Below are 26,276 nucleotides of genomic sequence, written 5' to 3'. Positions count from 1 at the left end.
CCACCATGGACTGGCTGTCACTCCCCTTCAGCAGACCCATCCCTCAGTCTTCTTCCTGTCTCCTTCAACACACTTACACAGGCACAAACATGGGACAGCTTTAGCTACAGTATACCATCTGAAGGAGACAGTGACAATGGTAGGTGTTCCATACATCATTTACTTGATTTTATGCTTTCAGAAAACTCAGTACGCAGCAAATGTCCCATGTGGCTAAGGATGAAAGCTAGTACTGTTAAGCAAATGTTTATAACACCAAATGCCTCTGGGGATGCATGTTAACTTTCTGTAAAATATGTGGTATCAAAAGGAAATGAGTGGAGAGTGTCACCGTGTTCAAGTCTGGCAAACTAACTTTTCCTGTGATACCTATTCCCAGACCTATTTCCAATACAGATTGGAATATACTTCTGTTTTCAAGTTTATAAAAGTGGCATTCAAGCAGCAATTAGTTTTGCTGCTGTCTTTTCTGGGTTTATGACTTTTTAAGAAAAATCTGACTTAAAAATATCTAGTTCCCATCTGCAGTTGTTGATGCAGGTGTATAACTAACTTAATTAGAGAAGGAATCCAAGAAGAAACAAAGCTGAAAGAGTCAGACAAGCAAGAGACCACTGACATCCATCCAACAGAAACCTAGTCAGGATGGAATCTCCAGCTGTTTGTTACCAAAGATAAACAAGGTTATTGCTGTAGTAAATGATTTCTTACAATAAGCATTTTTTCCCCAGTTGATTCTTCTTTGTAATGTTGTCTCTTCAGGCATGCTACACCTTCTAAGCTGTATTATTCCCTCCTTATGAACTGCTTTTAATTCAGAAATAACTTTCTTGAGTTAATTTTCTGTTTAATAAGTAAATCTTAGATTTCTTTTTTTCCGGAATGCTTTGTTTTTCAGGAAATAAACAATATTTGCCCTTGCTAACCCAATACTCAACTACTCAAATTCTTTGTTTTGTAATTACTACTGCTGACTTCAGTTTCGGTGTCACATGCAGAAGTCTGTGATTGGAAATAAAATTCCATAAACATTAAGCTGCTAAACTTCATTATTTTGTTTACATACTTAGATTTGCAAGAAAAATCTTATATCAATAATATACTTTCGTCAGTTAGGAAGCTTTGACAATACTGCAAATGATACAGTTTTAAAAACTGGTTAGGAGATAAGGAATTGTATTAGTGGAGCTTTTGTTATAAGCAAATTAAGGGCACACAGATGGAAAATTGTGCTGGAAAGCCGTTTTTGATGTAAACTTTAATTAACAAGATAACAATCTCCATCAGATTATTTTTTCTTGGTGTTGTTTAGGTTTATTATGGAAAATAAATGTGTTACACCTCTTCAAGATTATATATATCTCTATATATGCTAAAGAATTTTCTGTCATAGCAGGCTGGCAGTGACTAAGCACTCGGTAACATGAAGGGTTTTCTCTGCATGACTTGCAGGTTGTGTAGTCATTTTACATTTGCAGAGTATGGTAGTATAATATATCCCAGTGTAATCTGAGCTTTTACGCTCACTTTTTACTTCTGTATGTTGACATAAACTACTATAAATTCCAGTTGTCATTTACCAGTTTCTACCAGTTTATGATTCAGTCTTAATCTTGTTGATATTTTTAAGAGTTCAGTAAATAATATAATCTACGTTAATCTAGATTTGTTTTTGTTTTACTCTTTAGATGATGTGAGCAGTATAGACTACTTCGTGCATATATGTTTAGGGGAGGTACATATCTTGTGTTATCCAAATCTGAAGACAAATGCCAATATTAGTTTTTATTACCTTTGGCAGTTACAACAGAAAACTGCTTTTGCAGTCTTTCGTGTTATTTTAAAATCAGAACTGTTGCCTTTCTATTTAGAGTTTTTCAAAGGCTGTTTATTGTCTTGGGCATATCTTACTCTGCTAGGAAGTAAAATGAACCAGAAATCATTCTGCACCACTGAGGTTAATTGGCACAGCATGATTCAAATCCATACCAAAACAAACACTTTTGCTTTCCAAAGCAGGATGGCTTCATTCAATTTACCTTTTGGTACCTTTGCCTGTGCAAAGGATATTCCCAACTGTACCAAGACATGTCACGTAGGAGAGAGCTGGGATTGCACAGACCAAAACTGTGCCAGGAAGCAATAACTTAATGGCATTGGATGTTCATAGGCCAGTCCTCAGACCCGTTCACCATTGCTGTGCAGCTTGCTAGTATAGATCATAGAGTCATAGAATGGCTTGGGTTGAAAGGGATCTCAAGGATCATCTAGCTCCAACCCCCCTGCTGCAGGCAGGGCTGCCAACTTCCATATCTAACACTAGATGTATATAGAGTAACATGTAATATATAATGTAATACTAGATGTAGCCTTTGATATAGAAATGCCATCACAGTAGCATCTTAATACTTTACTCAGTGTAATTTCTTCTGTGGTGTAGTTTCTAGCTACTGATCTGTAATGGAGGAGGAGGAGTGCAGAATTTCTGGCAGATTATAAAGCGTGCAACAGGTCTCATAAAACCAATATCCATAACACTGGGGTGTTTTTAATCTAGCAAATAACAGTATAATAACTTCACTGTTACTTAAACAAATTTGGACTGAATAAAACAAGCAAAGATGTATCTGATCGTAACCTTTCAGCTTTACTTCAGCTTTTCCTGTCACTAGTCAGTCTAACCCCTTCTTGTCAGATATATTAGTAAAGGCAGGTTAAATTGTTAAGGTGCTTTTCTGATGGATAATGTTGTCTGCTAAGTATTTAGGATACTCAATCCTTGATGAGCTTTAAGTACATTAAATATACTTACATGCATTGCAAAGTACAAAAATGAAAATTTTCACAGGGAAATTTCTCCTTTACTGTAATACACAAAATACATACTTTGCATTTATTAACCTTGAGCTTGCTGAAACTACATAATATATAACTTCATAACTACTTAACTGTGGATTCAGAAAGCAAAAATTCTGTTTTACTATCTAAAAGAGAAAGAAATAGATCCTCAGGCATGTTGTGATGTATGGGCTCCCCTTGCTGGAAAACACGTGTAATGCAGACAAGCAAGCAATACTTAAGACTGCCAAAACCTCCTATATTAGAATATTTTTTCTTTAAATTCAGTAAGTAGCTGAAACTTTTATAACTAATACTTTCAATTTTTTTTTTTTAAATATAAATTAGTTAAACTTATTTCATTTTATTCATAAACTTCTTCTAATTGCAATTTCTCATAGCCAGGAGATTAGACTTCAGTTTTCCTCTTAGTGCATTCATGAAGAGTATTGAATAACTAAGTTTGATATTTGCATTTCATTAACAGATGTTTGTAGTCTGAAATCTGAACTGTGTTTGGGACATTCATACTGACTTAGCAAAGGCATGAACAAAGGACAGCTAGAGCCAAACTAAATGAAGACCATATTAAAATGCCATTTGACTTTCAAAATTGGACATAAATATTAAATGATGCTTTAATAGAGAATCTGACATGCTGCTGCTGCTACTAAAACTACAGTGGTATTCAAATACCTTTTAAATATGGTATTACTCTTTGAGCATTTGTTTAAGTATATAATATGTGGGAGAAAGAATTTCTAGACTTGTGTAGTGGACTATTTCTAACACGAAAGTCTTTACTTAAAATTGCTGCTTTTTTTAATAAATGTGGCAATAGTTTCTGCACATTGAGAACCCGGGAGTTATTTTAGAACTGAAAAAAAAAAACATATGCTTCATTAAATAACATTTAAGTTATTTCTAAAGGTTGAATTTTCACCATGCATGCTTTCATGTATCTGCTAACTGGTAGTGTTTAAAGTTATCTAAATTAATAGGTAATGCTTTTGAAATGTCTTAGTTAAGTCTATAGATTGTTATGCTTCGTGACAACAGTTGCTACAGCAGTTATTTTTAACAGCCTGTTTTTGGATATGTGTATATACAGAAGTCATAGCTGTACATATACCTCTACAATGTGTTAGGAAGCATGTATCTGACACAGAGTGCTTTGTAAACAGAAGTCTATTCCAAGGTGGCAGTTTGCCCTTATGGAAAGGCATGGATTAAATGCCACTACAGTTGTGAAAATGCTGCATCTCAAGGCGTGGTTATGTTATTCACATTATTTCTGAGAGGTCAGCACAAGAAATGATTGTAGTTGACACTTTCATGTGCCAGTGCACAGGTGCTATTTGGTGGTGAGGTTGGTGAAGCTATGTAGCACGCTGTAGGCATTATCTGTCATTCTGTCCTGCATCTTCTCCCAGGAAACTCCTTCACTACGCTTGTGGGATTAAGGATAAAGATTAGTAATTCTGTAATGTATGAGTGCTCAGATTAAAAGCAGTTCTGTTTAGCAAATGGCCTGCAATATGGCATTTCCTATAGTCACTGATTTAACAGTAGAATAACAGATTTCAGTTGCCCTTTAAAAAGATAAAGTTAAATAAAGACTCTGCGAGTCCAGTAATGGAAGAAATCAAGTATGATAACTTATTGTGTCTTGGTGCCTTTAGTAAGTAACTTACGGCTATGTCAGCAGCTCATCTTTAATAAGCAAGCAACAATTGCTTCCTGTTTGCTGAGCTACCTTAGATGGTGTCTGTTTCCCTTTGGCTAGAGAAGTAGCTTAGATTATTTTTACTTATTTCACTTGCCTAAAATTAGATGAGATGTCAGGTCAGTGAATTTATCTGGGATTTCAAAATGTTTCTTACACACAAACTTTGTTTTGTGTATCAGGAGTCCCAGGTGCTAGAGAATGCAATTTCATGTGTTGTCTCTCTACTGAGTTTGGGACTTCATTAACATTTTTCTTTGTCAGAATGTAGGTGAAATTTCCCTCTATCAAGATCTCAATTTCTTATTTCATTATATATTTTAGGGACTGATTTTGAAAACTATCAATTGAACTGCAACCAAAATAAAAATTGAGATGCCATAGTTTTCAATGGAATTACTGTGGTTACACTTATGAGCACCTACCCTACAGTTTGACTAATTCATCTTTTTTCTTACTGTAGGGGTAAAATTTGCTGATTTGCCCTTTAGGGAAATAAAAGACTGTTCTATTGTGTTACTGATTGACTCAGTGATTATCCTCTCTTTTCTTCTGCAAATTCAGCAAGCTGCAGTCATCCCAGATGGGGCTTCCTTCCTTTCCATCCTCTTGTTGACTACATAATAGAGGAGGAAGAGACTAATCAGGGGAAGGCTGTGTTCTTAGCTTCTGGCAATCAGTTTTGCTCAGTGCAATCTTAACAGCCATAGCTAAAGCAAAGGAGTTTATTATTTTGAGCTTGGGATAATATTCCATGAAAATAATACTGTGGAAAAACTGCTTGTAATGTGTTTAGTCCTCAGTGAGTTAACTTCCTTAGAGAAGTAGAGAAGCTTGTTACTGAAATTGATGCAAGAGTCTGTGCTGATACCTACTGTTTGCAGGAAATTTAGCCAGCTCACAAAAACCAAGGCCACTTCAAAGTCTGTGAGAAATTTCTCTAACGTGGCTGTTATATTTAGTGGGTATATCTTCTCTAATAAGGGCTCAGTGGGATAGAAATCTGAATCTTTAGCTGTCTTAAATTAATAAAATTAAGATTGAATGGTAGCTGTGTGTAAAACAGGTGAAAAAAGGTTTATGGGCTTTGCACTCTGTTAATTGGTACCCAGGATGTGGTGTTGCATTCAGGAGAGAGGCAGGAAATTACTAATACAGAATCCTTCTCAAGCACTGTCATTTGCTGTAATAATCAGGCTGGCACATAAATTGTCTGAGCAGTGACAGTTGCATTTTGTGAAACTGTAATTGAGCATACATCTTGTTCTTCAGACCCATTCAAAAAGTCCTTCATCAAAAGACAACGTATGCAAGCATATACATCCAGAGCTTTCATGTAATTATTCCAGGGAACTATAAGTTAAACTGTGAAAGTCATACAGTCCACAGACATAGGGTTGATGGAAGGGAGTACTGAGGAATGTTTATGCAATGTTATGTTCACAATATGACTTCTTAATGTAGGCAGACTTACTGAACGACTGTTAAGTTTCAAGAAATCTAGCACGTTATTTTGTTTGGCAGATTATTTAAATATAACCTTATCCAGTAAGCAGTTGTGTCCAATCTAAGAGGATGCTTGTCACAATTTGTTACACAGCTTACCATGTTGTAGGAGAGTTCTGCTTAAATGAAATGCTCCCTGTCAAATTAGATCAGAATGTCTAAGGTACAATGCTACTGCTTAACTGTCTGACAGAAGCTGCCTGTCAGCATTAGGATTTGGTTAAAAAATTAACAACTCCATTGATAATATTTGGTGCTCTTCGGAACTGTTCACCTCATGGCAGAGAAAATTTTTGTCAGAGATGGTGCTGAAGGCTTTTGCTTCATTTAGAAACAATTAACTCAAAGTGTTGGTTTTTAAACTAAAATCTGTCATTTTAAAAATCACAGTGTTCTTAAGACCACAAAGAAATTTGGAATCAATAGACCCACAGTTTACAATTCGGAGGAAAATGGAGCAGATGAGAGAAGAGAGAGAGCTTGTTGAACAGCTGCGTGAGGTACGTGAGTGTTGGTAGAACTGTGTTGATCTCATGCTTTTCGTTTTCCTTGGGAAAGATGCATAATTAGGAAAATATTAAAAAACAAAACAAAAACCCCAACAGATGAGACAATATTACTTTTGTAAATAATGTGGGTGAGGCCATTCTTGAAGTGCTTGATTCCAGTTTGATATTTGTACTTAAGAAAAGGTTTTTGTAAATGGGAAATTGTCGTGTGTGTTGCCTGAGTGACATACAGTTAAAGAGCATTCCATGTGCTGGTAGAATTAACAGTTTATGTAACTTCCTCAGAAAAGATGAAGCGATCACTTGAGAGAAAATGATATCTATAAAGCATTTCTTAACAACTGGAGAAGTCTTCAATCTGGCAAGTAAAAGGCATAATGAAAATTGGACAAATACAGGCATTTTTTGGAATCAGATAACAAATGCTTGAAATAGGGTTGGTTTTTGTCACTTGAAGGGTGCACACTGAACAGTTTTGCTGTGCTAAGTGGAAGAAGTCTGCTGCTGTAGTATAGCTGATATTGAAAAAGTGCAATTTCAATGATGACAAAAAACAGGATAGAATTGGTGTGCTAACAGAGTCTCTAATTAATTAATTCTAATTAAAAAAACATGAATTCTATTCAACAGAAATGTGTATTTTTCAGTGATGGCAAAGAAGACCTTTTCACTATTAGAAAACTTTCAGGCATGGCTTCTTTCAACTAGAAACTGGCAGTAGAATTGTTGTACATGGGCTGTACTCATCATAAAAATGTACCCCAAACTTCATGGAACAGTCTCCCAACAAGCAAATCAGTGTTTTAAGAGAAGAAATTTTTAATTTATTAATGTGTATAAAACTGTTTGTAGCAGGTTTGCCAGTTCTCTCATAAATGCCAGGCGGGGGAGCGTGTCATGTGCAATCATAGGTTTTGGTTTGACTTTGGATTTAGAAACCATCTTTGGTACATGGGAAATATGCAGAAAGTTGCATATAAAGAATTTGAAACATTTTTCTAAATCTGCTGCAAATTACTTTATTTTGCAATATCAGATTGTTTTTAATGGGACTTTGACTTGAAAAAGAATTCTTGGATATGTGTTATATCTGAATGTTTTGTCTTGTATTATGTATTGTTTCATTTCTCTAACTCTTCGTAAGTAGTTTTCAGACTATTGGGGAATAATTATCTTGTACTCCCTGCTCACAATGTAATTCTAATTCAAAGTACCGCTGATAAAATTTGTGATGGTTAGATGGAAGTCCTGGTGGAAGAAAGCACCCATGTATAGTGCGATCACACTAATTATTTGGGTACATGTATGTTCTTATATGCATGTATATAAAAATAAATGCAAATTATGATAGCAGCATTGGAAATGTAGACTTCTTTAAAGGAGTTTACATACTTCAGCAACCAACATAGGCTAGCGGGGCTTTGTAGTTGTTTAATAATTAATTACATATCAAATGGGATTACCAGTAAACTGAAACGGCATACTTATCTGGCAGCATGGGAGATTAGGAGAAGATATGTGCTTTTTCTTTCTTTCTTTGTTTCTCTGTTGAAGTGTGTACATGTTCTTTATTTGCAGAACATTGAAACAAGACTAAAGATATGTTTGCCTGAGGACTTGGGGTCTGCTCTCATGGATGGTGTAGTTCTCTGCCATTTAGTAAATCACATTCGACCTCGGTCAGTAGGAAGTATTCATGTACCTTCACCAGCAGTAGTAAGTTAAATGTTTCTTGTGTTTTACTTTGCTTCTGTAGGGGAGAGTTGTTTTGAAAACAAACAAAGAACAACAACAAAAAAAACCCACAATCCCTCACAAAGCTTACTCGTTTAATGTGAAATGATATTCGGTTACATAAATTGTAACACAAAATGAGAGTTTCCAAGAAGACAGATGTTAAGAAAAAACATTTTCTGAGATGGTCTCATCAAGTTTCTTTTACTGTCACTTGGTTTAAATTACTTCTGCTGAGTCTTTGGTGAAGGTATGACATTGCAAAAATACACAAAACTGAGTTCCTGGTGTAAAATCTTGAAGTTCTGTTGCTGGCTTGAGTTATTATCTGTAATAGTAAATATTTTAAAACCATTTTCATTTTTTTTCAGCTCTATATAGATGATTTCCTCTTGGTAGAAACAGCTTTCAAATGACTTGAGCCTTGGAAATTAGTCCTTTAAAATCCCTGATGTTATTGTGAATTCTAGGTTTAAATGGGTATTTAGTAGTTACTCTTGTTTCATGTCTTCTATTGAACAAGTAAAATAATGATTTGGGTGGTGTTTTGCTTTTTTTTTTTTTTTTTTTTTACTAACATGATGTTTCTGTAAGTATTGGAAAGATAGTCCCTAGAGAGATAAATTTTAAATGGTAACAGGAAGTTTCTTCTTCAGACATGAAAATGTGTATAGCTACTTTATATTTGTGAGTACGTAAAATATGAAAAAATGTAAAAGCTATATTACGTTGAAATCTGTTCCCCTTAATGTATGTTGAAATGTGTCATGAGTTTAATTGCTATCCAGAAGAATAAATGTGTTCTATCACAGAGCATGAGGTTTTAGAACCTCACAAGCTGGAGATAAGTAAGTAGAGACTTAAATGCGTTGATGATTTCACTAAATAAAAGCACATAGTATCCACAGCTTTCATACTGTGATTGTATTTGTATTTTTTTATAAAGTTGGGGGGAGAGGAAAAAAATAAGGCTGAATAGAATTATATGCTTTGTTATCAGGAGAAATATAATGGAAATGGTGCGTCAATACAGTAACAAAAAAGATAAATTTATTGACTGAATGAATGTATTGACTTCTTTTGTCATAATGTATTTTTTTTTTCCTGTTTCTGCAGCCTAAACTTAGCATGGCCAAATGCAGGAGAAATGTTGAAAATTTCCTGGATGCATGTAGAAAGCTGGGGATACCAGAGGTAATTTAATTGTCTACCATTTCCAGATGATAGAAAATGTGAAGCATGAATTTCTTAAAGTTGAGGGATAGCTTTATGAAATAGCAATTTTCAACAATAAAGACGTCTTGCTTGATTTCAATTTTTAAATTGTATGATTTAATGCTGCTTTAGTGCATTTAACTGATGCTACAGCATTTAAGAATGCAAATTTTGTCTTGAATTTGTAATTTAGTATTATCCCCAGCACAGCCTTATGTTTACACTAAGGAATATGGTAAATGAGTAATAAGATGGCTGTAATTAAGCACAAGTTTACTGATTTTTCTGTATACAACTGTAGCTACATTTTTACCTACTGCTTTTAGAAGATGGGCTTCATTTTTTTTAATTGATGACTTTTCCTTTTTTACCATGTGACATACTCAATAGTATGTATTGTGAAAGTGTCTAATAACACACTCATGTACTGAAATACTTCTGCAGTGATGGGAAGAAAACCATTCTGTGTGTTAAGGATGGGATGGACCTGTGAGTAAGGTTGTCCTATTTGTATATAAGTTGTGGAAATAGGGAAATTGCAGAGCATGGTGTTTTCTGCTTTTCCATTCAAGGATAGTAGCATTCATTGGGTAATCTGTTCTCAAATTAATAAGGAAAAATGCCCTTCTAAATAATGTAGTGAATTATGGGTTTCATTGGGAATTGTTTGAAGATTCTTTTATGGTCTAGAAGCATGCTTTAAAAAAATTTGGATTTAAAATATTGGATCCTGAAAATAATGTACAAGTGTCTTATGACGTCTTTTTAATTGAAAATATGAAAATTGCATTATGTAGTTCCTTTTTTTTTCTGCATACATATGGCACTATGATTAAGACTGAATGCTTTTTAGCCTATATTTCAAGAATGCTGGAATAGAAGGACATTCTGTCTGTCTTCCTCCTCCACCACCTCTTTGGGAACAGATGATACTGCAAAGATTTCACACTGGAAAAGAATTCCAGTTTTATTTATATTTTATCTACATTTTAGCACTTCATTTGGAGGAAATCAGAAGTAACAGTTCGTTTTTGCTATTTGTAGGAATTTTGAGGGGGAGACTTAACCTTACAACTCCAGGGAATGATTCATAATCAGTGTGATGAATTCAGTGTTACGGGCTGGCCTCTAAGCTGTCATTAGGTAATTTATGATGTTAGAACTATTTAAAATTTCACTAAAATTTCGTTTCAAAGAAGATGAAGAATAATAAGTTCAAAATCTCAGTGCTGTGAGCTTATGGACGAAGTAGGTATGGAGTGTTTGTTAATCAGCCCTATTGTCTTGTGATACGTTACAAATTATTCAGTGAGTTAGAATTCATGTCAGGTTCTTTTCCTGGGAAAGAAAAGGCCGAGAGCAGTTGTGAAGAATTCTTTCAAAAACAGAAGTAAAACAGACAATTTTAAAATCTTTGCACCCCATATCATAGAAAGGTAAGCCAACTACACCAATAATTTCTTTTTAAATTAGTTCATAGAATCATAGAATGGCCCGGGTTGAAATGGTCATCCAGTTTCAACCCCCTGCTATGTGCAGGGTCACCAAACACCAGACCAGGCTGCCCAGAGCCACGTCCAGCCTGGCCTTGAATGCCTCCAGGGATGGGGCATCCACAGCCTCCTTGGGCAACCTGTTCCAGTGCGTCACCACCCTCTGAGAGAAGAACTTCCTCCTAATATCTAACCTAAACCTCCCCTGTCTCAGTTTAAAACCATTCCCCCTTGTCCTATCAGTATTCACTCTCGTTAACAGTTCTGCATCTCTATAAGTAAACTTTTTGGAAATGTACCTTTGTTTTCTGTAAATAGGCATTTTTCATGTATTTATTGCTCTACTTTAAAACTTGCATTAAAATTAATGTAGAATTTTTGAAATTTTGGGGAGTATTAAAGCTTTTTTTGTTGCACAGAACCTTAAGTAAAGGATCAGATCTTATCAATATGATTTATAAACTATCAATTCTTATGAATCTAAAGAAGCATTACCTTAACTAATTCACTTAAATGCTAAGTGAACTGCTTGCAATTGTAGATTTATGATAGCTGTGTAAGTACTCTGAGGACGTATTTGATTCAGTGCTGGTAATTGGCAAATATATGTTTGCCACATGTTGTGAAAATCCACTGTGTTCCAGACCTAGCTGGTAGATAACAGAATGTTTCTGTGTGCTGGAGGGAAGGGAATAAGGAATATAAAGTTGTATGCCAGCTGGCTGGAAGTTCTTGAAGAGCTGCTGATGGTGTGTTTACTGCTGCTTCACCTAGCTACCTATGAACAATGCAGCGAAAGGAATTAGCGAACCCTTCCCCTTTTTTGGAAAGTATCTTAATTGGAGAGATGTTTTCCTGATGGATCCTAATACAGACAGGGTTGTTTTTTGTTTTTGGTTTTTTTTTTGTAATACTTAGGTTTAATTCTTGAGAATTAGCTTGAAAATACTGCTGGACTTTTTGTTTGCTTTTTGAAGATTTAAAATTGTCATAGATCCAGTTGTTTACCTATGGAATGGAGTAAAGCACACACTGTTTCATGAACTCCACAGCTTTAAAATAATATACTATCAAATCATGTAACAAGCAAACCAGAAATCGTAGTTACTGTGCTGATGTGCATGGTGTCTTACCGGCTCCATTGCTTTCAGCATTTGATTCTTGTGTCAGAATTGCTTTCTCCAGAAAGATTCTGGCAAACTTTTCTGCAAGGGCAGAAAATTTAGTAGGCATCCAAATCCGGGTGTGTCAGATGAGCCTCAGGGCTCGACATCTTGACCAAAGTCACAAAAACAGAATAAAGGAATGAGAGCTTCTCTGTATAATGACCTCATATGTAGATGATTCTGGAATTACTTGTACCAGCTGATACAGCAAATCTGTTAATTACCAGAGAAGAATTTCAGTACAATGGGTCATTACGATCACTTTGTTAGTGACCATCTGATGCTCCTGATTGTATGCAGAGGGATGTTTTAAGGGTATGACTGACCCTTTAATAAGCAACTAAATAGCGTGGCTCTTACTGCACAATTCAGCTGAGAAAAGAGTGAGAAAAGCAAGTAGGACAAGCAGAATATGTCCAACTTTGCCACTTTTTTCCTCTAGGGCCTTTTTGATTTCCAAGGTATCATAAATCTTTGTAAGCTATCATTTTTGGAAACAAAAAAATTGTTCTTGATATGAGGAAGTGGTAGTGGCAGATAAGCATCTGAAATCCTGAAGACAATATATTATGCAGTGCCCATGAACTACAAGCTTATTTACTAAGAAAAGTATGAAAGAGAACTGTATTTTACACTGCTGACTAAAAACTGTGGAATTGCCTAATCTCTTCTTTAACAACCGTAGAATGGCAGATTCCTGATTTTTGGCTGATACTGATTACATAAGCAATTGGAAGCAATGTAGCAAGTAGGAGTGCCTGTCCTTTCAGAATGATGTGCTGTATGTGCTGGGAATGGATTGTTAGTGTCATGTGAACCCACTATTGACACCAACTGTATTGCTTACTACGACCACCTGTACTGCACCTACCATCTCACACTTTCTGGGGTTCAAAAATAAAGCTGTTTTTTAGCTTTATTTATATCTTTGCACATTTATAAGCGTGGTCTCCGAAGTTTCAAAAGTCCCAATTCTAATGCAGTTCTTTTCTTACTGACACCTTATCTTGGAGGCATTCAAAGTGATCAGGAGAGTCTGAATTACTGTAACATGAGTATATATGTAATGTTATGAAAATATTTAGGTCTCTCTTTGGGAGAATACTACTGTAATATAAAACTAGCAACAGTCACAACGGTATGACAATATTCATATACATTTGTTAGTTAGAAGAAGAAATTCTCACCTAGTAGTTCACACACAGTCTGAAGATATAGTGCCATTTTTGATCATTTCCACAGTAGAATCTGTATTTATTTTGATAGCAAAGTAGACTATTTTAATCTTCTTATCATTAATATAATTTAGCATTAGTTTTCATTCATCCTTGATGTCATTCGTACTAATCCATTTTCTTAGGCACTTTCATTGATGTTAACAAAAGTTCGTATGCAAAGCAAAAGAGGAGCTGAGCTATGGTGGGCTGAATAATGCTTTACTACAAGTGAAACGTAGACAAAAACAAAGCTGTAAATGCAAAGTCTTATTTGAAAGGTAAAAATTGTGCAAGTTTTGGTATGCATTTTTACTAATTGTCAGTTAGTGAACAAGTATGGCGTATCAGAAGTAGGACTTTCTAAACATCTTGTCAAAAAAGAAATTCAACAAATTACTTTCAATGTTTGTGAACCAGCTGCAGAAGCTATCTTTCTACGTAGACACAAATTATTTCTTACAATCAGCAGTTTACACCAGTGTAATATTTTAACAGTGTGGACACTTGAGATTCTTTTAATGCTTTATGGGACCACTTTACTTCAAAGAAATTAAGTAGAGGAGTTACTTTTGAGAAAAGGTAAGACAGGCTTTCCTTACACATACACAGCTTGTGAATCTTATGTCGTTTGAAACAAAGGTAGACATGGGTTATCATGATTAATGTTACAATGGTAATTTCTCTTGATAAAAGATGGTGATAAATTCTTTAACAGCTGGCTATTACAGCAGATTTACTGAGCTCCTGTGTTCCAGCATGTTAATAGCGGTGAGCAGCATTTAGTAAGACATACAGTTATTTCTTAGGTGGAAATAGGAGTCTTCTGCAGTGTTTCCCAAGTTTTCAGTCAGCTATTTGGACTACACATATTGAACGGATAGGAGTGATGGTAAGAAATTGCTTTTTTGATATAAAATAACCTCATGAAGACTCAAGTAACAAAAGACTTCAGTGTGACCATTTTTGGGACTTCAGAATCCTGCAGATGAGGTTATTACTGCATCTCACCTCCTCTGAAAACCAATTCCACTTTGCTACGTCAGCCAAAATTTTTCTCGAGATGACCAATTTGTGTCAGTGTAGGAATTACTAATTAAGTAAAACAGTCAGGGAAAAAAACAGTGGCTTGTTTTGTTTGCTAAAATTGGCAAAGCAAAGTAAAACAATCAGCCAGAATGTCTAGAGCTTTATCTTCTACTCGTCTATTAGTAGTTCATCTAGTAATCACATCTCTCATTTTAATGCAAGGTATGTTGTCATTGCTGCTTATGTTTCTCTTCTGATCAATCCACATAATCAGTTACTTTTCCATAGTTTCATCATGAGACATCCATGGCGGTACAGTAAGTTTTATCAGGTAGGACACCTTTCTCCACCCTTTCATTCTTTGCTCGGTAACGAATGCTATTTGCCCTACAGTATGGACTTAAGTGGCTCAGTATTCCAGTTGCAATATTTAAATCCTAATTATGAGATTCCTTCATTTGTGTCTTGTGTAGGCACTACAGACTTCGTTCTTTCATCTAGTTCTGAAAACTTACCCTTTTTTTATTTTTTAGGATCAAAATCTTGGGGGGTTGGATTTGAAATGTGCATATCTGTTTCCACAGTCACTGCAGGAGCACGTAGAATGAGAGTGGTTTCTGCACACAAACAGCTGGTTGTGCTTTTGTTGTTCACTCCTTTCTTTCTGTGTTTATTCTGCATGCATGATTTTGGCAGCTGTCTGTTATAACTATGTAGCATCTTGGACTTGACAAGTCAGTCCATAAATGTAATGGTGATAAGTGATACAAATCTTTTTAGTTCTTACTAGTTGATTTCAGTCTCTTAAATGAGAAGGACAATGCTTGAGGTGGGTGGATGGTTGCTTATTTGTTTGCCTTTGGGTGGGGGTAGCACTGAAGTAAATATCTATATTTGTTCATATTTTTTCACTATCTCTTGATATCTACTTTAGTTTGGTAATTCTCATTTCACTACGTGTGTAAAATTGTGGTAACTTCTAGAGTTGCGTTACAGAAGTTTAAAATGCATGTATGTTTTAGCTTTGGTGAGAGTGTGACAGCAAATTATTAATTGTTGCAGGACACAAATATAAGCAACAATGATCAGAAATTTCTAAGGCTTTCACAGGTGTCATTGAATTTCACGAAAGCACCGCATGACAGTTTCATAGGAAGTTGTTTCAGCACGTGTTGGCTGTGTTCCTATGCTTTGGCATCTCCTGTATATTTCTCAGTGTTAATTTCTGGGTAGCAAGTTCTTAGCTCTTTGTTTTAAAAAATAAAAAATCAACCCATTACCAGCTCTCATTCCCTAACTCCAGAATTACTTCATTTGACTGCAGTAGAGACTGTTTTCAGATATGGTTGGGTTTTTTGATTTTCCTTCCTGACAAAAACTCAAAAAAGCCCCTCATTTTAAAGTTTGTGAAGGTTTTACAGAAGTAAGAATTTCAAGTACGTACTTCTTTGTGGCAAGTATGAAATAAGTCTCATATGTCATTTTGGATGAAAGCAGCATTTACTGGGCTTATTAGTGTGTTTAGTGGGAGTGCAATGCATTATTACATGGTCAATGAGCTGCTTGTTTAAGCTGAAATTAGTTTTTCTGGTAAGCAGCTTACAGACATAGATGTTGAATGCAGTATTAGACCTCTCTCACTTTTAAGCAAGATTGTCATGTTTTTTTCTATCTTTGAGGTTTCACCCTTAAAAAACAAAGCAAAAGCCAAATATAACTACATCAGCATTTAATATTGCTCTAAATAATATTACTGTTAAGAAATACCAACCTTGTGCTAGGCAGTGTTTGTCCACTTCCATGTGTCAGCTGGCCTAAGTAATATTAAAGTTTTGCAGTTTCACTTATTTCCAGTTTCACTAATCACTTTTCAGGATAGAAAAGCTTTTTAGATATTTTAAAGGTTAATTTCTTCCTGGCTAGACATTGAAACATCACAGTAACAGAAAACAGGCATCTGAACTGGAATGTCTGCCTTTGTTTATTGGATGCACTGTCGGTTCATTAAGCAAGTGAAACCGAGAAACTACTTCAGAAACACAACAGTCCTCCTAAACATAATCTTTTTCCTTATCTGTATTTTTTCTTTCATAAATACTGACCTTCATTGATAGTAAATTGTCCTTTGCATTGGAAAATGGTATAATATTATAGATCGCTGCATTTTGAAAGTACAAGTTGTTGTTTGGGTTGGTGTAATATTAAGTATTTTGTGTATCAGTATTATTTTTGCATATAATGCTTCATTTTGTATAGCTAGCTTAAGATACTTCATGAAGTCAATGGTACTTTGCAAAAAGAATATAGAAGTTTAATCTGCTAATACATTTTCTAAGTTAAGCTAGTTAAAGAATGTAGTGTCTAATTCTTCAGCTTAGAAACTTTAGTAAAGTTAATGATAGTCAGTCAATGATGTTCTCAGTTTTCATTCCAGGGTATTATTTTAAAGTGGTATTTGAATACCAGATTCCAGGTTGTATGTTATGTTAGAGAATGTTACATACTTCTAACAGTTAAGTATTTTTTTTCCCCTGAGATTTCATGCTGCTGCTGCTGCTTGTTCTTTTAACAGCTTTCTAACCCACTGTCTGCTATTGTACAAGTGAGATTTTACAGCTGATTCCATGTAAGCATTTAAGGCATACAGCGAAAGGTGTTGTAGATCCCACTGGAATAAATGGATGACATAAACCCTCCCATACCTCTGGGCATAACTTTGGAAGAGCCTGAAAGGCTGAGCTCTTCTAACTTGACTTTCTGATACTGTACCGTAGCTTCATTATATAGAGAAACCAAAGAAAGCTGGGGTGCCTAGCAACTAAGGCAATATTAGGAAGAAACTATTCCTACATGTTTATGCTAGAATATTGTGATAATTTATCAATATCTTTATATTTTTGTATTTTTAATTTTATGCACTGTTTTTTTCTGTTCTAATGGCTGCCCTTCGGGATAGGCTGACCTCTGCTCTCCGTATGACATCCTGCAGTCGGATATTCGTCACATTCGAAAGACTGTTGACACTCTGCTCGCCCTCGGGGAGAAACCCCCACAATCAACTTCTACCTTTCGCTCCTGGGATCTATTAGGCTTTTGTCTTTTCCACATACTTTTTGTAGTCTTGATGTTTATAACTTATCACTGGAATGTGCTAACAGCATAACCTGTTCGCATGTGCACACAAACTTTCTGCTTTGTCTCTGACAAATTACAGGTACTTAATTTCCTTCCTTTGTCTTACGAAATTCTCCTTTTTCCTTCGCTTCCCTTCCTTGTAATATCTCTGTTAATCTCTTGAAATAGGGGAGAGAGGGATTAGCATCATGAACTGATCTGAAGGCAAGTCCTATCTCTTTCCCCCACTCCAGCTCCAGTTTAAGAACTTACATACCTCTTCATAGTTCATGTTGCCTAGACTGTACACTGAATGTGGTAAAGCATTGAAACAAATCTTATTCCACTTTTGAATAGGTGTATATCAAGCTAAACAGAGCCAACCCTTTCTAGGAAAAGACAGGTATGCTTTTGTGAAAGGCATTCAGAAGAATTTGTGAAAATCCAAGAATGCTACAGATATTGAAGCAACTGAGGTGGCAGCTCAGCAGATGGTAGTATTTTCTGAGCTGCTGCCAATTATCTAAACATGCATTATATTAAAGAGCACTTAACGGTAATTTGAATAATAGTTCTCTATTTTAAATCCTTTCGCTTAACAAAGAGTACTGTAATTTTAAAGATGATTGGTCATCTCTATTGTTCTGATTGAATTCCATACTGGAGTAGTTATTTTCCTACTTACATTTTGTTTTCCTCCAGATTCCATGGAATAATCTTCTTCCTCTGTCTCACAAAGCAGAATTTATCTGCTTTAAAACACTTGAAGATGACTGTAAATTAGTACTGGGCATGAGGAACACCTCATATGCAAGGCACTTTACAGTATTTTAGAATGAAGATCGCAAAAGACGGTGTGATACAATATGATGGAGAATAAACTGTTAGATTCCTTTATCTGTCATTCTTACGTGTGACATCAAGCAAGTTTTGTCACTTATCTTGTCTCTGTTTCATCACCTGCTGGTAATGTTTGTTTGTCTGACAAGTGTAGTAAACACAATGTACCTAGGAAAATTGATTGTCTAGGAAGAGTTTAGATTTTCCTTCTAGGAGATTTTAAAGAATGAGGTTAGACACGCTGGTCAGGAAGCCTTTTGGTATCTTTGAACTCTGCCTATGGTTAGAGCACTGGACTGAATGACTTCCATTTCCCTTCCAGTTCTGTTTTCTGTTAATTCATTTGTAAAACTTGAATAAGACAAGTACTAATTTTATTTTGTATCAACATGAAATACACAAATGGAAAGTTAGTATAGGCACAGGGAGACTTGAAAATTGTAAAGCCTCAAGTGTAGACCCGTATTTACTGCTGCTAGATGCTACTAATGAAATTCTGAGTTCAGTGTCAAGCTAGCTAACCAAAGCATCTCAGTTTTGTGGCTGTGAAATAAATACATTTATTTCTCACTGGATATTAAATTCAAAAATTACCACCTCACCTTTAGGAGGTAATTAGCATAAGAAATTATATGCTACAGATTATTCTGGTAATATGATTATGATTTAAGGCTACATTATAAATACTCTAATTCCTTAGATGTTTGTAAAAATGTATTTAAAAGCTTCTAAATGCAGTTCTATTCCAGTGTTCTTGGCTTTAATACGAGAGTGTGTGTATGAACGTGTGAAAGGTGAAGTAGTAAGGTTCTGTAGGTTGGAAAAATTACTTTCAGACAACAGATAGACACTAAGCCCTTTATAAAATCAGTTCTAGCAGCTTCAGTGCATATGTATAACGATTCCATTAGTGGCTTCTGTGACTTGGCAGAAATTCAGTTAATTCCTGTAGGTTCTTAATTCCTTTAGGAATTTTGCTAGTTGTTTTGAGTGCATAGCTGTGGACTTGTGCCCTCATCCTGTGCAGACCTGTCTTCTAACTGTGCCCTTAGTTTCAGTGGTTCCAATAGCAGACACTCACTAAGTTAAGAGTCTGAGATTAATGTTTAAAATTCCTCTTTCAGAAGATCTTGGTTTTGTCTTGTTCCAACAGTGTTGCTTTTCATGAAACTGAGAAAGTGGCATAAATCACTTCAGAGGCTATTAATGTATGACTACTTATAACCCAGTGTATGTATTTGAGGCAAAGTCGATGTCTTCTGTAGGGCTGGATTTTTACCTGTGCCCTGTGTGGTAAACAGGTCTCCTGTTAATGCTTTGTGTTGTGCATTTCCTACGTAGAACCAATCCATACGTATGAGTATATTTTAACATTTTTTGGAATGAGAAAGTGGCAAAAGTTTTTGCTACTGTCCTGTGGTTCGTATCTGTGTCTCTGTCTAGTATTACGTGGTCATTCACAGTGCTCAGGAGATTGGTGAGAAAAATAACAGATCAGTCTTGTGGAGGTGTGTCAGCGTAGTCAACTGCTTGTGTGCTTGTGATGCATGATTCTCAAACTTATCCAAAGTCTGAACTATATGTATGCTTACCATGCAGACAGTTGTCTTTAACTTGGAGTACATTTTCTCACTTTTCTCAGCCTTAACTATGTACAGCAATTGAAGTGTATCATTACAAGCAATATTTGGAGTTACAGAGTTGAAGCAATCTTGAACCTGACTTGAAAAGATGTCCATTGCTCTGTGACAAGCACAGCCATACATAATGTACATGAAGGTTATCTGTTTTCTGTGTTTTTTTCTAGTCATTATTGATAACGCTTCAAAATACACAGATCTTAAAGGGAAAGAGGCAGTAAAATATATCCTCACATTTCATTAAGAGTGAATATAGTAATATTTCTCAAAATAATTTTAAAGTGTAGTAAAGGTATGAAAAATGCCAGTCTTTTCCTCCCTGAAGACAGTAATTGTATTAAACAGGGAGGTGGAAGCTACAGCAGGTATCTAGTCTAGTGGACTCTTTGATAAAGTCAGAGTCCTACTTCTGTGCTATTATTCCTGTGCTGTTATATTCAGGAAACCAAGAGTTCTGCTGGCTGGTGATTCTTCACCTCTTAGGAGATCCCAGTATTGAAATGTTGTTATATAGAGCTGATGTTTACAGTCAGTCGCATGACTAAGGGGATAACTTTGGGCTTTAAAACAACCTAGGCTGTTGTTCAACATCACGTTCGTTCACCACTGACATGAATTACATTCCACCTTGTGTTTTCCCCATTCTGTTGTGTTTGTTTGTTTTTTTCTCCTTGCAGGGTCAGCACGGTCATCAGAAATTTTCAAACTGTGATTTCATCTTAAGTTTATCTGCTCAGATTTGTACTATGCCCACTGTATTAATTACTTTTTGATCCTCTGGAGATCATCACATCCTTAGTGCAATAAAGTAATAAATACAAACAATAATGGAGTAATTTTATAATATATAATTTATATATATATAAAATTAATATGCATGCAGGTAAAATATGTTTGCACTGGATTACGGCTGGGATTTTGATGTGAGGATTTGGCTTTGTTTTTCCTTGATCCAGAAAAAAAGATGAATATGTTAAAGTGCAGTGGAGTAGATGTTCAAATGCCTTTTTTCTTCACTTATTAACAAGCTTTCACAGCTGTGATCTGTTTGTAGATCCTACCATGTTCCTAACAAGTTCAGTGGAAGTCTGCACTTAATGTGAGTGGGAATTTGACTAGACCCAAGTAAATACATATTCAGTCCAGTCTTCTATTCCATAGACATAAGTAAGTTTTCTAATTGCTGTGTAATTGTTTTTTGACAAAAAGAGCTACTTTTTATAATCTTACTCCTGTTACTACAGAAAATTAAAGCACTCTTATCTACAGGTTTAGAAACAGTGGTAGACCAGGCTTTGTGCTCCATTGTCATTTCCAGCGTCACGCATTGTCATAATCTGCGTAATGCAGAAAAGAGCAATATAAAAAAAAATAATCAGGTAATGATCCATTCTACTCGGATGATACAAAACATTCTCATTTCTTCACTTCATCTCTTAGATTTTAATGTATATGGTTATGATATAACTGGCATCTCCCCTGTGAGTATACATTTTCTCTTACTGTTTAATGTGTGTCTGTCTTTAGTAAACTTCTAGAGCTTTCTGTTTCCTCCAGATTCAGGTCGATGTTTTCTTAATGTGTTAGAACAAAGCTATGAGGCATTTTGGCAAAATATTATGTCTACCTTAAAATCGTGTGGCTGAAGGCCAGAATTTGTAAAAGGGTCCAAAGCCATCATCTGCAAATGCAGTTTTGTAAATATTTGCAATTTATTGCATGTTCAGAAGATGCACATATTTAGATATCTCATTGGCTATAATTCTAAGTACAGAATTGCAGCTATAGTAATGAAGTTCCGGGTTGTTGGTTCATTTGCGTTTTTGAATCTGGTCACAAGTGTATGATTCAACAAAACGTCCTAATCTTTCCTTTGGAAATTAAAAGAAAACCTTGATGAAATATACCTGCAGCCTGGATTACTGTGCTTTTTGATCTCCTGGTCTTTTCTGTTGTGTTTCAAATGGTAACTTCAGGACATTTGGGCATATGCAGACATCATCAGTGAGACATTAATGAAAATATATTTACAAAGATGTGATTTCATACTTATAGAGCCATAGAATCGTTGAATGGCCTGTGCTGAAAAGGACCACAGTAATCATTAAGTTTCAACCCCCTGCTACGTGCAGGATTGCCAACCACCAGACCAGGCTGCCCAGAGCCACATCCAGCCTGGCCTTGAATGCCTCCAGGGATGGGGCATCCATATGCCTTCATCTAACAGAAATTCAAGACTTATGTGTTTGACAGGTTTGCTTAAATGTAAGGCTTTCAGTGACTTTCCATTTCAGAGCAGTTGGCTTCAAGCATTAAACAGTGAGCATTGCACAGAGTTATTTTTATTTAAAAAGACAAAAGCGTACTTGGAGAAACTACACATTCCAGTATTTCATTATTTTATGAGTATTTTATTTTTAACTGTTGGTCTGAATTACATATTCTACACATCTGAGGAAGAACAGAATGTCTCTTGCCAAATTTGTAGGATTCCATTTCTCTATTTCTGTTTTTGCTAACATCAGGGCCCAAGAATATTTGTTATCATAGTATAAACAGCTCACTACTTGCCCTTCTGACATAATGGCAGCAGTTACTTTCTTGATAATGAACTGCTCTGAGTTGTCAACTGTTTGCCCTAGCATAATCCAATGCAGACAGTTGCTTGACTTTCAAGGCATCTGATGTCAAAGAAAATAGATGGGTATGTGTAAAGAGTCACGTACCCTGTGGTGTATTCTTTGCATATTCCCTTTCAATTTTACACTACTTAAATCAGAAGTTTTGTTCCAAGAGTAGAAAATTCCCTTGGCAGCACACATACACTGGTATGGTTGTGGGTATGCTTGTTGTGCTGTCTTTTGGTGTTGCTTTGTGCCTCAACCTGACTGCTGCCTCCTTTTGTGTTTGGATGGTTTGTTGTTTTTCCATCTTTTGATGAGCTTGCTCTTTTGCTTCTTAGGAGTTTGAAAGTGTCTGTTTAAAGTGGTTATGTATCTGTAGAAAATAATGAAGCTCTTCTGTGCTTGTAGTGAGAAAATTTGTACCAAAAATTTGGGTCTACATTTTATACTAGACAGAAGAGAGTGGATTGGCTGTGAGCCTTTCCCTCTGTGATCATTTCTAAGCATTTCTAAACTGAGGATTAGTAGCAAATTCTTTTGCCTTTCTGGCTTTGTTTTTTGAAACCATTCAGGAATGGTTTCAACGAGGGTATTTTTAGGAAAGGTGATTCATTTTCTGTATTGAAATTATGTGTTCAGTGCTACTGTAAAATAGGCTGAAATCTTTTCAAAGGTAGTGGGAGATGAGTGAAGATGAGTCATGTGAAATCCTTGGAGACATGGGTTGGTTTTGCTGGTTTATTTTCTCAGAATGATGAGTTTTGAGAGTTCTGTCATCAGTGGCTTCCAGTGGTTGAAGGTATCACTGTGGAGGGTAAGAGAGAAGAAAGCATGAGAAACATCCCACATCACAGGGACAGTGGTTGAGTACAGGGTCTCAGACAAGTGGGATCTTGACCCAGTGTCGTTGTTATGCAGAAAGTTGAATTCATTACCTGAATTTCATCCTTGGTAAGATTTGATTCTTCTCTGAGAAAAGTTAAATATAATAAGCCGATGATTTAAAAGATAAGTGAGGCAGAGTTGGTGAAATCTGTTTGCAGAGTTTTGAAGATAGTGGTTAGTGCTTAGATAAGCGAACTAATTAATGACACGCTAAGATGCAGTTCTTCAGAAGTGGATGGTACAGGTTTTCACTGAGAGGTTTGGAAAGCTCATCATAGCATCATGCTTATATAGCTGCAGAATTATACAGTATAAATTGAACTTCTTCCTAGAAAAGGAAAGGCTGTCATTTGTACATCTTTCAAGAACTAATGCAGAATGATGGATCATGTAAGAAGTAACATGTCCTGAATCTTCTGACTCGTAGTGCATAGTCGTGCAGTTCTAGTTGTTTGTAGACCTTTATAAGTAGTTTCCCTTGAGTGTACGTCTCCTAAATACGGCAGAGGGAGGGAGGTTGTTTTTATGCAAACTGGATTACTACAGTGTATTTAAAAGACACAGTTAATGCATTCTCTGTTAAAGGAGGAACACCTGTGTTGGATCAGGTTGTGGGGTATTTTTTGGTCGTTTTTAATATGAAGTGAGGCATGAACTCCTTTCATGCTTTTAGTTAAAATACGTATATAATTGATTACAAAAAAAGAAGTCTGTTTCTGATGTGAAAGAATGACAGATGAAAGAATAGCTCTTAGGATGCTGTAAGGTATCAAAAAATGGCAAATTTAGAATTTCTTTTTTTCTGAAGGAAACGTCCTTAATTCTGTTCTTTACAGCAAAATTGGCTTCAGTAGAAAAATGTAGAATATTCTCAAACATAAATAACTAGCAAGGTAAGTTGTATTAGTCCTGAGTTTTTGGATTAAATCCCTGTCCTTCAGCCTTGCAACGCTAAACTGTTGCTTGATTCAGCAGATATTAAATATTAATGCCTTTTATCTAGAGAGGAAAACTAATGAAATACTGGCATGCTGTGTGCCATCAAATCTGTGAAATACGACTCTGGTGTGCTTAGGCACTTGAAAGAAGTCTAAAAGTAGAGAGAATAACTTTTTATTCCACGTGTCATTTGTATTCTCAATAAATGATAAATATTTTTTGAAAATTATCCGAGCCAGAGTATCTTAGGCTTTTCTTAGAACTTTACCCTGAGACATTAGATTGGCAAAATATTTTTAGTAAATTTATACAGTTGAAGTAGAAATCTATTTTACCTTTTATCTGATATCATTATTTCTACCTTCTTCTGTAGTTACTCCAGCTAGGTTTCAGTTTAGGAGTTTGCATACTGAAAATATTGTCCTAAAATGTCTTTATGTAGTTCTCCAGACAAAATACCTTCTTCCAGAGGAATAGAAGGCAAGAACCTTCTCTGAGAGTTTGCAAGCTTGCAGTATCTCAGTCACAGAAGGGTGAGCATAAATGAACTGCAGAATCAGTTTCTTGATTTAAGTGATCAATTTAGTGAAAGTTTGGAATCTGAGTGATTAATGAGACAAATGAGTGCATGATAGGAGCATTCCTTTGTGCTGACAGGACAAATAGCTCCATCAAAGAGGAGCATGGTAACAGAAGGTTGGTAATTTAAGTCCAAATCCAAAAGCTCAACCTAATCAATGTATGTGTTAACCCAGCACATTCAGGAAGTTTAGCCCCAGAACAGTGCTGCATCTTCCATGTAGATAAATGAATTTTGTCTGTCTATTGCAGACCTACTTAGCCAAACTCTTACAAAATTAATCTCTCTGACATTGTTTCTTTGGTCTGTATGTGCAGAAAGTATTTGCTTGCTATTTTAGGCTATCATCGTAGAATCACGAAATGATTTTGGTAGAAGGGGCCTTAAAGACCATCTGGTCCCAACACCCTGCCATGGGCAGTGCCACCCAGCAGCTGAAGCTGCCCAGGGCCCCATCCAACCTGGCCTTGAGCACCTCCAGGGATGGAGCACACACAGCTTCTCTGGGCAGCTATGCCACTGCCTTGCTGCCCTTATCATGAAAAAATTCTTCCTGATATCTAATCTAAATCTACCCACCTTCAGTTTTAAAGCCATTACTCTTTATTCCATCTCTACATACCCTTGTAAAAAGTTGTTCCTCATCTTTCCTGTACACCCCCATTAGCTACTGGAAGGCCACTATGAGGTCTCCCCAGAGCCTTCTCTTCCCCAAGCTGAGCAAGCCCAACTTCCTTACCCTATCTGCATAGGAGAGGTGCTCCAGCCCTCTGATTATCTTTGTGGGCCTCTTCTGGACCTGCTCCAACAGCTCCATGTCCTTCTTCTGTTGAGGGCCCTGGAGCTCATTGGAGTACTGCAGGCAGATCCTCATGAGAGAAGTGGCAAACCCTTCAGCCTGCTTGCCATGCTTCTTTTGATGTGCCCCAAGATACAATGAACCTTAACCCATGAACTTTTTTAAGGGAAAAAAAAAAAAAAACAAAAAAAAAAAAACCAAAAAAAAAAAACCCAGCAACCAAAAAAAGATGGATTTTGAACATTAAAAAAAAACCCAAAACCTGGAACATACAGAAAACATTTTAAAAGTGAGCATAAAATACAAATAAATTAGTTATTAGTAGCAGATGCCATAGTTGTGGGGAAAAAAATGACTCTTTCTTTTCAGGTACTGTAGTTAATAAATTTTGCAGTTTTGTCTATTAAGTAGGCTGTCTGTCTTAA

The 26,276-nt window shown here is 35.9% G+C and overlaps 1 protein-coding gene across 1 annotated transcript in view; it reads left to right on the top strand.

The window, feature by feature from the left end:
- The window catches only part of LRCH1 (leucine rich repeats and calponin homology domain containing 1), a gene marked incomplete at both ends in the record, with an annotated part of 106,469 nt that extends 88,876 nt beyond the window's left edge, over nucleotides 1-17,593 (top strand). Inside the window, 5 exons of the mRNA XM_079538530.1 lie at nucleotides 35-139; nucleotides 6,461-6,570; nucleotides 8,158-8,295; nucleotides 9,430-9,507; nucleotides 17,387-17,593. Of these exons, the coding sequence (XP_079394656.1) occupies nucleotides 35-139; nucleotides 6,461-6,570; nucleotides 8,158-8,295; nucleotides 9,430-9,507; nucleotides 17,387-17,593 (638 nt within the window). The remainder of the gene's footprint in view (nucleotides 1-34; nucleotides 140-6,460; nucleotides 6,571-8,157; nucleotides 8,296-9,429; nucleotides 9,508-17,386) is intronic.
- Between the last annotated feature and the right edge of the window lie 8,683 nt (nucleotides 17,594-26,276).

The sequence above is a fragment of the Tetrao urogallus genome (assembly GCF_951394365.1).
Source record: "Tetrao urogallus genome assembly, chromosome: 1".
In the NCBI taxonomy this organism is placed as follows: domain Eukaryota; kingdom Metazoa; phylum Chordata; class Aves; order Galliformes; family Phasianidae; genus Tetrao; species Tetrao urogallus.
Note: the sequence above shows the minus strand (reverse complement) of the source record. Positions and strands in the feature narration are given on the sequence as shown.